This window comes from Gymnogyps californianus, chromosome 2 (assembly GCF_018139145.2).
Source record: "Gymnogyps californianus isolate 813 chromosome 2, ASM1813914v2, whole genome shotgun sequence".
In the NCBI taxonomy this organism is placed as follows: Eukaryota; Metazoa; Chordata; class Aves; order Accipitriformes; family Cathartidae; genus Gymnogyps; species Gymnogyps californianus.
The window spans coordinates 111,386,793-111,399,711 of record NC_059472.1 but is presented as its reverse complement, the minus strand read 5'-3'; the positions used below and the strand labels follow the sequence as shown (position 1 = coordinate 111,399,711).

At 36.6% G+C, this 12,919-nt stretch overlaps 1 protein-coding gene across 1 annotated transcript in view; it reads left to right on the top strand.

Moving 5' to 3' along the window:
* Nucleotides 1-12,919, top strand: part of CDK13 (cyclin dependent kinase 13) — a 47,602-nt gene that overhangs the window by 11,983 nt on the left and 22,700 nt on the right. The window contains exons 3-6 of the mRNA XM_050890905.1: nucleotides 361-966; nucleotides 4,673-4,840; nucleotides 5,119-5,258; nucleotides 7,290-7,460. Coding sequence (XP_050746862.1) covers nucleotides 361-966; nucleotides 4,673-4,840; nucleotides 5,119-5,258; nucleotides 7,290-7,460 — 1,085 coding nt within the window. The remainder of the gene's footprint in view (nucleotides 1-360; nucleotides 967-4,672; nucleotides 4,841-5,118; nucleotides 5,259-7,289; nucleotides 7,461-12,919) is intronic.

Here is a 12,919-nt window from a genome sequence, read left to right as displayed (position 1 = left end):
TGCACAAGTTGCGTAGGATCAGATTTTCTTTAAAGGAGAAAAATGCCTCTGATAAGTAGTGAGGAAAAAGGAACATATCTGTCCTACAGGTATACTTGTATTTTGCAGTTCTTTAATGGGAGAAACTACATCTAAGAAAGCTTTAACATTTTCCAACAACCTGTTTATGTGTAGAATCTTGATTGATTATAGATTTTTTTTTTAATGCACGATCTTTCCTATTTCATAGACTTTTGTTTATTCTATAAGCATAGTGATAATGGTTGGTTTAAAAAAAAATAGTTTGTCAAAAATGCAGATACACTGGGAAAGCAGCTAGCCTAAATTTTAACTGGGTAAATCTTTACTTTTTTGAAACAGGAGATCAGCAAAATCTCGAAGCAGAAGTCCATATTCATCAAGGCACTCGAGGTCTCGTAGCAGACACAGATTGTCTAGATCCAGAAGTCGTCATTCAAGTATTTCTCCTAGTACATTGACTCTGAAGAGTAGCCTGGCTGCTGAGCTGAACAAAAACAAAAAAGCAAGAGCTGCTGAGGCAGCCAAAGCCAGTGCAAAAGCTTCCAATACTTCAACACCTACTAAGGGAAACACTGACACTGGTGTAAGTGCACCTCAAGTGAACAATGTAAAGGACCTGAAGAAAATAAAAACTGAGCATACACCTTCTCCTACAAGCAGTGCAAATTTGAAAAATGACAAGGCAAAAGCAAAGGTCTCGCTTCCTGAAGCAAAAGGGGAAAATAATTTAATTGCAGACAAAATTACTAAACAGAAACCTACATCAGTAAAAGAGAATAAATTAACTGTTGTAAAACAGCCACCGGTCACTGTAAAAGAGAAAAGCAAACCGAGTACACCAAGTGTAGTAACCAAGGAGAAGGAGCGAATTGTTGCACTACCAACCTCCACGCTGCCACCCTTGCCTTTGCCTCCCACGCTGCCTGAAGATAAAGAAACTGATAGGTAAGTTGTGATATAGATTTGCTTTTTGGGGTTGTCTGTTCCTTTTTATTATTGTTGTTATTATTGTCTGTTCTTTTTTTTTTAATTATCATGATTATTTCCTTTGGAAAATAAATATAAACCTATTTGCTAGATCAGGCTGATGTGTTAGGTAGTTTGTTCTTGCTCTTCATTTTAACATGGCAATTATTAGTGAACTGAAGGAATTCGATCTGAAAATAAAAATAATTTAACTAGTTCTTGAAAAGAGGAGGAGTTAGTCTAGGAGGAATCTTTCCATAAAAAGTACACTAAAGAGATGATTTAAAATTATCGTTACGTAATAGCTTTGGGACTAATGCAAGGATGCATTCAAGGACTCAAGATTTCAAGTTCGGTGCAAACACGTACATACTTCTGGGAAAAGATTAATTCAGTAGCAATATGTGAAAATTACTTAGCTGGGGTTTGAGGTAAAGATTCTCTTCTCTTTGGAAGGCCATTGTTTTTATAGCTGTGCGTTATTTTAGTATAATTTATCTCAGAGATCAGTATTATTTTGAGTATGTATAACGGAAGTGAGGTTCATGGCTTGTCATTTGTGTTCACTTTTGAAGCGTAAAAATTGGTTTGTAGAAGAATTGTAAAAATTGGTCTTGAGAAGAAATTCATGTCTGTATTCCAAGTGTCATCTGAGTTTAAACTACATTAAGTCTCTTCATAGTCCTAACAGAGAATACGTGCTGTGATTTTTATTGGAAAGTTACGCTGTTGAGCTGTAATTTACTGTTTTTCTTTTCGTTTGGTGATGAAGTTGAGAAAAGTTACTTTTGTTTTTACTTGTGGTGTTACATGCCTCTCACATGTACACAAGAAATCAACCTCTCACCATGAGGATAACAAAATTTCTTAGCATTGAAGTAATAACTAATTTAAGTGTGATATATCTTTGTAAAAAATCAAACTGTAAAAGAAAAAGTCAAAACCTTATGAAGTACTTTATTTGTATTCCATATCTGTGAAACTTTACCTGTCTTCTCTTGTTCTTTGAGAAGTGTGTAGTGTTTCTTTGATTAGTCAAAGTAGTTATAACTAGAGGTGTAAATGTTTCTCTTGTGTTTGCTAGTAATTTAGTGCTATGTTAAACATTAGGATGCACAGGAGGCCTTGGCAAATAAATACAACATAACAAGGTATTAGATTTTTTTTTTTTTTTTAGTAGTGAAAGAGAAATCTTGTTTCTTGCCCTTCAGCACTCTAGCAGATGTCATTCCAGTTGTTCAGAATCACATCTGTGTGACGAATGTACGGTTGCATTTAAATTTATGACAAAGCCATCCTCTCTAGGTAAACGGGATTTCTGACACTTATTTGAGAGCAAGATTTACTATTTTAACTAAAAACTAGGCTAACTAGTTTAACTAAATATATGACTGGCATTGCAGTGTTAATTGCAATAATATGAAATGAGATTTGATCTTGAAGCTGGCTAATTGCTTCTCATCATTAGTATTTTTTAATGTAATACCTGTTTTAAGTATAACTAAACTGCACAGAGGACTTAAGCTACAATTAAGCTACGGTTCTATCAGCATTGAGCTCATTCTAGTTTCAAAAAAAAAAAGCCTAATGCTTGGAAACAGCTGCATTAGAAAGATTAATGACAAGTAATAGAATGTTATTTATACTTTGCTTAGTTTTGCCTATGGGGTGTTATAAACGTCAGATCAGAATGGTTGTGATTACAAGTCATGATAAAGCTTAAGTCATCAAAGAAAAATGATCAATGTTTTTTAGGGGGGAGGAGGGCAAAGGTATTTACCTTGGGCTCAGAGTTGCTATGGGGAAATTGTGCCAACAAAGAAGGCTTGATGCTGTGCGGAACTGGCTGGTTCCTAATGTTGTGTCAGTTGTGAAGTTCAGTAAGAATCTGATAAACCCACAAATAAACTACCTAAAGGAACAGCAGTGTTGCAAAACCACTGTGTAAGTTAGCTGAAAGGGAAAACTGTTCTGGTGGTCAATGATGGGTGCTTTAACAGACCTGAAAAAAAGGCTACTCTTGGCTGCCTCTGTTTTCATGTACCACTTTTAAAATCTGTTTCAGAACCTCTCATATATTGTACTTCCACTAATATTGAAAGTTTGGAGGAAAAAATTGAGAGAGAAATACAAATATATGAACTTCAAAATTAAGAATTTTTCTTTACCATGGTAATCACATGCGCTGTCCAAAGGTGGTTTATTCTTTATAGCATGTTAACCATTATATTTGTGATGAGGGCAGTATATGCTTCCTTGAGGTGCTGCTTTAAATTCAGGCAATGGCAGCTTGAGAACTGGTAGAAGACGTTCAAGCGTTCTGTTTTCACGGGGAAGCATAGACGTACGCAAAACACTGCAATGCTTTATTTAAATATATAAAGATTGCTAATTGCAATTAATGTAAGAAAGAATATATGCATTCTCCATGATGGGAGATAGCGAGATCTTTCCATTTACAGAAGTTCCTGTTTTATCTACGAAACTAAGTAGGTAAGAAGTTGCAGAAAAATCTCCAGAAAATGTTCCCAGAGAAGAATGCTGACAGTAGAATAGTGCGATTTGGCAAATGCAGCTATCTTGGAAAATGTCCCCTCAAAGCATGACAGAAAGTTTTCTTGATGTAATGACAAAGTTTGAAATTTAAAGAGAGAATACTATATGAGAGTCCTGTGGGGGAGAAACAGTTATGTAATTATATAAAGTTGAGAGACGGTCGTGGCTTTAAAATTGCTGAATATGCAGTAGCTGCACAAATCTAGCTAAACTAAAGGAAGTTCTGGTAAAATGGAACCATGTGTTTAAAAAAAAAAAAATTCTGCAGCAAGTATGACATTTTCAGAATTTCCCCATTAGAATGGGAAGAGCATCTCTAGAATTATTATGTATAGTAATTGTTAAAGGAATACATTGCTGTACATGTGTTTGGGGAATTTTTCTCAAGACAGAGATTGACTGTCAGTATCTGTTATCTAATTGGTTGGTGATTAAAAAACAGTCAGGTATCAGTAACCCATGGCAGAAAAACATTTAGCCATTTTTTAATCTGATTTTTTCCCCCCCCACTTGATTTGCATGCTGCTCACTAGAAACATGTTGAATCTGGAGTGTTTCAGCAAATGTATGAGATTGGAATCTGTAAATGAGGTGGTGTGGACTGTCTCATAATGCCCTGCAGTGTTACTGTAACCGCAAAGCTCATTATTTCTGGAGACCAACTTTATAGAGAACTGGATTAGGATAATCTTCTCTTTTATATGAGGAGTCAGTCAGAGTACAGATTTTACCACTACACTTCTGATGTCTGGCAGCACCTGAGCTCTAAATATTCTTAATAGTCTAGGGCCATAAGCTTGAGAAGAAGCTTGTGTGGCAGGAGTCGTCTGGCCTGGTAAGGCTTGCTGTGTCATCTAACCTCAGCTTTCACCAGAAAGATCTGATTTCATAGTTTCTGTAGAATTTTGGTAGTTAGCTGTGCATCTTCCAGAGAGCAGAGCTATTTGTGAGCCATTTATAAAGCATAAATCAAAGTCCTGCAAATTCTAAGAGCAGAGATTTCAAAAGTTAATGCATTGACAGCCTAGAATGTATTTTAAAAAAATAATTCCAATAGGTTTTCCTTTGTGTATGTTAATATCATTCTACTGTGTTCAACTTATGAGCAAAATTGTATCTTTTTTAATAGTTTGCGGGAGAATCTTTCAGTGAAGTCAGTTAAAGAAGCAGAGAAGAAACTTCGCCATCTGCTTGCAGACTTGCCACTTCCTCCTGAGTTGCCTGGAGCAGCTGACTTATCCAAAAGTCCTGAAGAAAAGAAACCAGCAGTTCAGTTACACAGCAAGAGAAGACCAAAGTATGTTTATTAGACTTTTTTTTTTTAAAGCCTATCAAGCAAGTAGAAGTGATAATAGTTTCTTTCAAACATATTATTTTCAAAAGAACTCTGCTTTTTAATGACTTTTTAAATATTAATGAGGCTTGAATCAAACTGCATGGTTTATTGCCACTTAATGGTAGTAAGCCAATTATCTAATAATGTCTTGTAAATATTTAGTGTTGAGGTTTTTTTCAAAGTTAAGACAACCCTTGGATATACTAGCTGTGTTCTTAGAAATGCTTGTTGTTTTCTAGAATATGTGGGCCACGACATGGTGAAACGAAAGAAAAAGAAATTGACTGGGGAAAGCGCTGTGTGGATAAATTTGATATCATTGGTATTATTGGTGAAGGCACTTATGGGCAAGTTTACAAAGCCAGAGATAAAGACACAGGTAAGTTCAAAAAAGTAAATGTAGTCCTGCAATTCTAAAGTGAACAGGACATTTTGGTTTTGTTTTTATATTGAGTAAAATTTGTGGTATTCTGCCCTCTAATGTTTGGAAACTTTTTAGTTGTTGGTTTGTTTGTTTAGTTTCAAATCTGGCATTTGTGTAAACCAGAAATTATCTTTTGCTGCCTTGGAAAATCATTTATGCGTAGAATTGTGGCTGAAAGCAAGTTGAGTAGTCTTAATTTCTGATTCTTATTTCTCGAGTTTTGACGCTCTGTACACAATTGAGCTAGTGAAGAAGAGAGGGTAAATACTCTGGGGAAACAAAATGGCACCCTAGACAAGTTGACAAAGAATAATGAAGTTTGTGAAGGGATGTAAGGTGAAAGAAGCTATGCATGAGATTTAGCCATTTTTCTTCTTCGTGCTCGAATAGTCACTAGCTGATAGGAGGAAGAGAATCTGCCTCTGTGCAACACAGCCCTGAAGTGTTGCATATTGGGTATTTTCTTACAGTATAACTGACTTTACAACAGCAACATAATTTTTAAATTTTATGTTAAACTATTGCTCAAATGAGCAAGCAGTCACCACTATGATAAGTAAGAATGTTGCCACTACTTCTAAATAGATGATGCATTGAAATCGATTCTTCGTATGTGCTGTACATTGCTTGATAATTTTATGTTCAATTAGTAGTTCTTTCTGTGACTGCTTGCCTTTCTGGCTTATTTGTGCATGTTTTGAATGCTGGATAATTTTCTACTTCAGCACTAACTGAATCATACAGGATCACATACCAGCCTCAGCTCCTTCCTTCTGATCTTCAGAAGAATGAGCAGTATAATGATAATTCCTTCTTCATTCTTCACCTGCGCTTGTCTCAGTTTGCAAACTTTAGTTCTTAAGTTGAACTGTCACAGATTTTATTTTTTAACTCTACCTTGGGAACCATTGCAAATCATCAGTAGGAACTTCTTCCTGCTTTCCTGGGATTCTGTTCTTCGCACATTTAACTTTTTAATCCTGTCATAACCATATTGCCTCTTTGGCAAGGTTCAGGTTATTTGTGTGTGGCAGTCATTTCTTAACCTCCAGTAGAAGTTGTTGCTCTCTGTATTGAATGGGTCCATGCAGTTATAGCAAATCTTCCATTAGCTTTGGATTCAAATCCTGTGCGAAGGGTGGCATTATGGCCTTTGAGATACCTTATAACAAGCTGTGCAATGGGCTTTCAAAGCAAGTGGATGTTGTGTCATACTGGAATGCGATCTATTGTGTACGTATCATATACACTGGTGTAAGATAAGTCCTTTTTAGAGCTAACAAAGATATCTGTGCTGTCAATAAGCTTCCCAGACACAGCAATAAACTTGCAAGAACAAAATGGTTGAGCTGGCATACAGTCTTTAGATATCCTCCATCATGGGTATATCATGCTCCTGCCATTTTGCAGAACCCAGCTTCATCCAGCCCAACCTGCAGTAAAATAATAAGGAAAATTTCTCCTCACTGTAAACATGGCAGTGACACTTCTGCTTGTAGAAGGTATACTGATGAATTTGAGAACTCTTTAGTCATCTGCCTCATATCTTGAACTACGTAGTATTTCTAACTAGATATATGCATTCTGACCTGTGGTGGTGTAGTAACAAGAAATCCAGAGCAGACATAGGCCTCTATCTCTAAAGCTGCTGTTGATAATCACTCTTATATGGGGGTTTATTGATAGACCTGGTGTGGAATATCAGGACACAGGTGAGGTATGCAGGAGGAAGAAGACAAGCCTTACAGTGGGTAGCTGAAAATTCTCATTTATAGTTTTGCTTCTCCATGTGATTGTTTCCCAGCAATGGTTAATTCTGTTTCCATTCAGCATAGTGTTTGGTGCAAGCATCAAAATGTTAACTGTTTAATCCATTCAGAAATAGTAACAAATGAGAAAGGTTTTAAAACCTAACGAGCAAACTCAATACTAAATCCCATAGTTTGGTTGCTAATCTTAATGGTTTTTATTTAAATTTTCTCTTAGGGGAAATGGTAGCACTAAAGAAAGTACGTCTGGATAATGAAAAGGAAGGATTTCCAATTACAGCTATTCGGGAGATTAAGATTCTTCGACAGCTTAATCACCAAAGCATTATCAACATGAAGGAAATAGTGACAGATAAGGAAGATGCTTTGGACTTCAAGAAGGACAAAGGTATGTATGCTAACACAGGGGTAGCTCTTTCTGGTCCCATTCTTAATACGGTAGCCTGCTACACTGGACTTAAAGTTAAGCTTCATTAAAAAATATGTTTGCAAATTGTGATGCTTGACAAGGGGTTTTAATTTTGATTTATTTACTAATAGAAGTCCTTTATTTAACTCAGCTGTGCCTTTTGCTCATAGAAACATTTTTGCTATTATTTTGTGGGATAAAAAAAATTATTACTTGATTCCAGTTTTGCTGGAGAGGAACAGATGTTTGACTCCTTGACATTCACGGATTAGGGAGGCCAGCAACAATAGGAGGCTCTTAATTGTGAGCTTTTTTAGCCTTTTATTTTCCTTGTAGTATTTTATCATATCATTTAGAGTATTGTAGGCTCAATGCTGAAGAGATGTTTTTCATTGTAGGCCTTGGTTTTATTTGAATTGTGCTTCAGTTATTTTTTTCATAATTGGTCATGTGTGTCTCGAAGGCTAGGAGAAGGATAAATGAAAAAAATGAAAAGCAAGATTTGTGTGGTGGTGGTGTTTTTCCCCAAATAGAAGGCATGCAGACTTTTACTGTGTTGTTCCTTCAGTGTTAAGCCTGGCTTGAGTTACTAGAACCTCCTTAGGCTAGAGAATCGAGCAGAGTGGAAATCATGCGTTGTTGTTGCTTGGTAGTTTTGATATTGGAGTCGTCATTTTGTCTTTGGAGGCCATTTACTTTTAAGTCCAAGTCTTATAAACCGATCATTTTGGGGTATTTTAGTGTCCTGTGGGCAATTAGATACATGGTTTGGCTGAGGAGAGTGTTTGGAATGTGGTACCTGTGCTTCTTCCCTGCTCTCCCTCCCTGAGCTTCTATACAGCATGCCCAGCACCAGTGCGGGTCGAAAACACCGTATGTACTGCATAGCCAGCAGAAACACCAGGTGATGTTGTGATGAGTCAGAAGATGGCTGTCAAAATTAAGCAGGAATTAGTTTGGGTTTTTTTCCTAGCATCTTTAGAAAGTAGAATACCTTGAAGGGTATACAGCACTGACAGGCTTTTTTTTTTTTATTATTATGTTTAAAAGTAGGAAGCATCTAGCAAAAGAGTTTCTCTAGATATGTGCAGGTTCAGTGGTCAGCACCCACTCTGAACCCTGACAGTCTGCAACAGCCAGTTTAGCCTTTTCATGTGAATCTTGTACTGAGTTTTAATTACGTCTAACCCACTTGGCTAATGAGACCACACTGAGCCTTGACTTAATACTTAATGACTCATGAATTATTTTTTTCCCTTTCTGTTTGGTGCCATACAATTAGGATTGAATTGTAAATTTTTTTGGTGTACTTCAAACTGTGTGTCTCATTAATTTTGAATGTGTTTTTTTTGTCCAAGTCTGTATTTGTGCTTTTGATACTGCTTTCAATTTAATTTCTTGTTCTTATTTAACAGCTTATTAAAACAATTACATTTTCAGAAAATTTGCAAGGGAAGGGGCTTCTCTGGAGATGCTAGAATAAAATTAGTTTCTGATAGTCTCTTGAAAGCATTAGCATGATAATGAGACTGTGCTCTTATGATTTGTCTGTGAAAAGATGAAAGTTGTTTTTTTTCAGGCACTGCATTCTGTGTTTCTCTAATGAGTAATTCATTGTGAGATGGGGATTTATAGCTGAGACATTGTGGCCAAATTGTAGTCTACACAGGGAACGAATGCAAGTGGGAGGAAGTTTGGTCATTTTCATGGTAAACCATTGCAAACACAAAAGTAGGCTGCTTGGCATAAGAAGGAACCATTATAAAAGCAGTAGTGGTGTCTTAGGCAGAGCTTACAGTAGAAGCAAAGTGTTTTGCCCTCTGATGAACATGCTTATGTTTAATATATGTTATATGCCTATCTGAGCTTTGAAATATAGCTCTTACAAAGCACTGCTGATATCTCATTTGTAAAAGTAGGGAATGAGAACATTTCGGCCAACACATGTTCCTCTAGTTAATATGAGTAAAGTTAATTTTGTGTCTAAAGACACCTGTCATATTCTGACCTATTACTCATCTACTTATTCACTTAAGGGGTTTTTTTGGTTGGATCTCAGTAGTTTAAAATGCAGCAAATCTAGTTTTCTGATACTTGTGTAAATATTGGGCACACTTTGTACAGTACTTGTTTTAAGGATGCTTTTTAGGATAGTAACATTGGCCTGCAAACCAGCAATGGCTTGGCTTGTACAACTTTGTCCTGATACTTTGAGCTGTGTTACATGTTTTTAAGTGACATAATCCTAGGTCTTCCAAACTTTTGAGTGTCTGACTTGTCTCAGTATTTTCAATGGTGTTTTACTTTTAAAGAAAGTGGAAGAAAAGTATATGTGTGTTTTATCCTGGCCAGCTTAGGGTGTAAGTTTAGCAATAGGAACAGCTTTAATAGATAGAATTGGTTTTATTCTTTCTAGACCAACCATTAGAAAAAGAAATGTAACACACTGGAGCAGTGTTGTACATATGTTATAAGGGTATTTCCATTAGTGGAAATAACAGCACATCAGACAGCATAATTGTTTGTATAGGTTGGGCACATACACAGCTGAGTGGGTGATACATGGATCTGCTATACTGAAGATCTGAAGTTTTTGCTTTTGCAGTCTTTATTATGTATGAGACATGCTTGATGATAAAGTTGGAGAACGGCATTGCTGATTACTAATTGGTAATGTAACATCTTGATTCGGAGGCACAATCCTGCCAGGTAAAACTTGTATGTCGGGTGTGGTGAGAAGGAGTATCCATTTTGTATGTTTCTAATGTAGGCTTTTCTCCCCTACATTGCATTCAGAGGGAGATAGGTGAACACACAAGCTTGAGGATGGGAACACATGACTCATAGTTTGTATTCTGTCTTGTGTGTTTAGCTGCATAACAGCTGACTTAACAGTATGTTCAGCAGACTTTTTTTTAAAACCTCCCCTGCTTCTCTCAGGACATAAAGCCTCATTTGACTTGATAGCACCGATGAGCTATAGTTTCCATTCAATTTTTTCCTAAAATCTCAGAACTCTGGTTATTTTTGTTGAAAACTTCTGGTGAGCTAGTGCAGGAGCAATTGCGGGTGTCACATCTTCAGCAGTAGTAGAAGCAGCCTGACGCTGTTGGTGCTTATGACCAAGTCTGCTGGCAACTAAACTTTCCTTCTTCTTTCCTTGATGGTAGTTCAAATTAATTGGAGTTCACATTCCTGAACTTCAGTTCATGTCCTTTTGGAGCAGAGCTTGGAGCAGGAGGATTGTACTTTGCAGAAGCTCTTCATCTTCTCTTAGCATTTTTTTTTGTCTGAGAAAGTTTGTGACGTTCGTGGTGCAACAGTAATTGAAGAAAACAAGATTTAAAACAGAAGTTGAAAACAAAAAGCTATTTCCTAGGTATGTTCAAATCTATACAGCTTATAAGCTAAGTTAGTTGAGCCACTGCATCAGTTATAAAGTGAATCATTGGAAAAAAGGCCCTTCTTACTTTGGGCTTTTGTCAGCTCTGGTTTGTTTTCTCAGTGAGTCTTTCATTTATATGACTTAGGTGTCTCTTTTTTCTTTGGGCACTTGAGATGGTCCTTCAGTTCTCAGTTGCCTCTTTATCAGCTAGAAGCTGTTGCAAGCACTCAACAGTCTAGCTACGGGACTGCCATGATCTCTTTTTACTAAACACATGGGGAGTGCCTGACTTAGCTTTTGTTGCTGTGAATGTAAAACCAGTAGGTGTACTGACTGACATCTCTTCCTCCTTTTGACTGGAAGAGGCATTTTTAATTGCTAACCTGAGGGAGGATGTAAAACTTTGCATGGGAGACTCTAATAAAAAAGATCTGGTTAACATCACAGCTTGGTTGGTTTTGTTTTGTTTTGTTTTTTCCCCCCTGTGTGTGGATTATCTGTTTGGATTGTGTGTGTGTGTTTCTGTAATTCATTTTAAGATCTAAGTTTACTTAGATTAAATTTTGAATTGATTTGCAGTACAAGTTAACAAACCTTTTTAGGCATGAAGTTGGTATTTATCTCGACAGTACTGTAGTACACGTGTCAAAAGGACACTGACTCTGTGGTACATTGTCGTAAGACTAGCAGGTTACTTTCGCACAGCTGTCAAGGAGTACTTAGTCTGTCTGAAAGCTTGTGGTTTGGAAGGAGTCTGTAACAGCAATCATGTAGTCATCAGAGAGCACTTCACTACAGGGTTCCTTCTCTACTTGTAGCTAGCTTTATCCGGGTTTCCTGGGAAGTTGAGTAAAACCAAACTGATCTGAATTTCAGAAACCTCTAATGATCTACAGTTTGCCTTGCTGCTCCCGAAATAGCTGATAGAAACTTCTTACCCAAATAGTTTTCATGCTACAGCTAAGTTATCAGGAATAGCGTGACTACTTGAGTGGTGCTTCCCATTTGTGTGTGCTGGACTGGACTCTGGTCTGGAATGAGTGCAGACCTAATTGTGTGGCTTTTCAACTTGATCCATGTTATGGCAAAATGAGAAAAATCCCTGATTATTAATCAAAGATTTCTGATATGTTTGGTTTACTTTTCCATTGCTTTAAGTTTTTTGTTCTGTTTCTTATTTCCCTGTAGTATGTGATGAAACAAGGATGGTATTTACTCCCAGGGCTTCTGTATGCCCTTGGCTGGTATGCCTATTTCAGAACATGTTTCCATGTACATGGAGTTTGGGTTGGATTTGTTCCAAGAGGAGAATGCAGTTGAACTTGCAATGGGAGAATAATACTGTCATCAAATGAAAACTTAATACTGGGTGAAAATGTAAAAAAAAAAAAAGGAAAAGTTCTGGTTTTATTAGACTAAATTTGTCTTAAACAGTAAGTTTTGTGATATCTAAATGGAAAAATGAGTATAGTAGTGATGCTTTCTTTGGTCTTAAGGTGATTATTTCAGTGGCTATGCCTTTATTTGGTGTTTTGCAAATTAGAAAACAGATTTATAAAATGTGAGTAGAAAGAAAGAAAACAAAAGTCTGTTTAAGGGACTTTAAAGAATTTAAATGTAAGGAACTTCGAGGAATTGCTGGACAATTTCTTCTTTGGTTTTCAAGCTCTGTTTGATAAAACTCTGTTTAAAACTGTCTTGGAATATAGTGTATCACGAGTACCGGAAGAGAAATATTAAGGAAATGGAAGAGTAGTAAATATAATCCAATTATCTTTAATCAGTCGGGGGGGGGGGGGGGGAATCTATGTATTGCAATAGAAGAAGCTGAGGAGGCTTATTAGAGAAATGAAAGTCTGATGTCTCATTCTGAACAGTAAGTACAGAATAAAATGATGAAAACCTGTTCAACAACTCAGCATTGTACATACCATGCACTGAATGAGGCAGAGATCCTTTTTTCCCCAGCATTTTTGTATTTCAAGATACTATTGTAATGCACTTATACAAGGTTTGAATTAAAATTTGCACATAATAAGGCACTTCTGGTCTC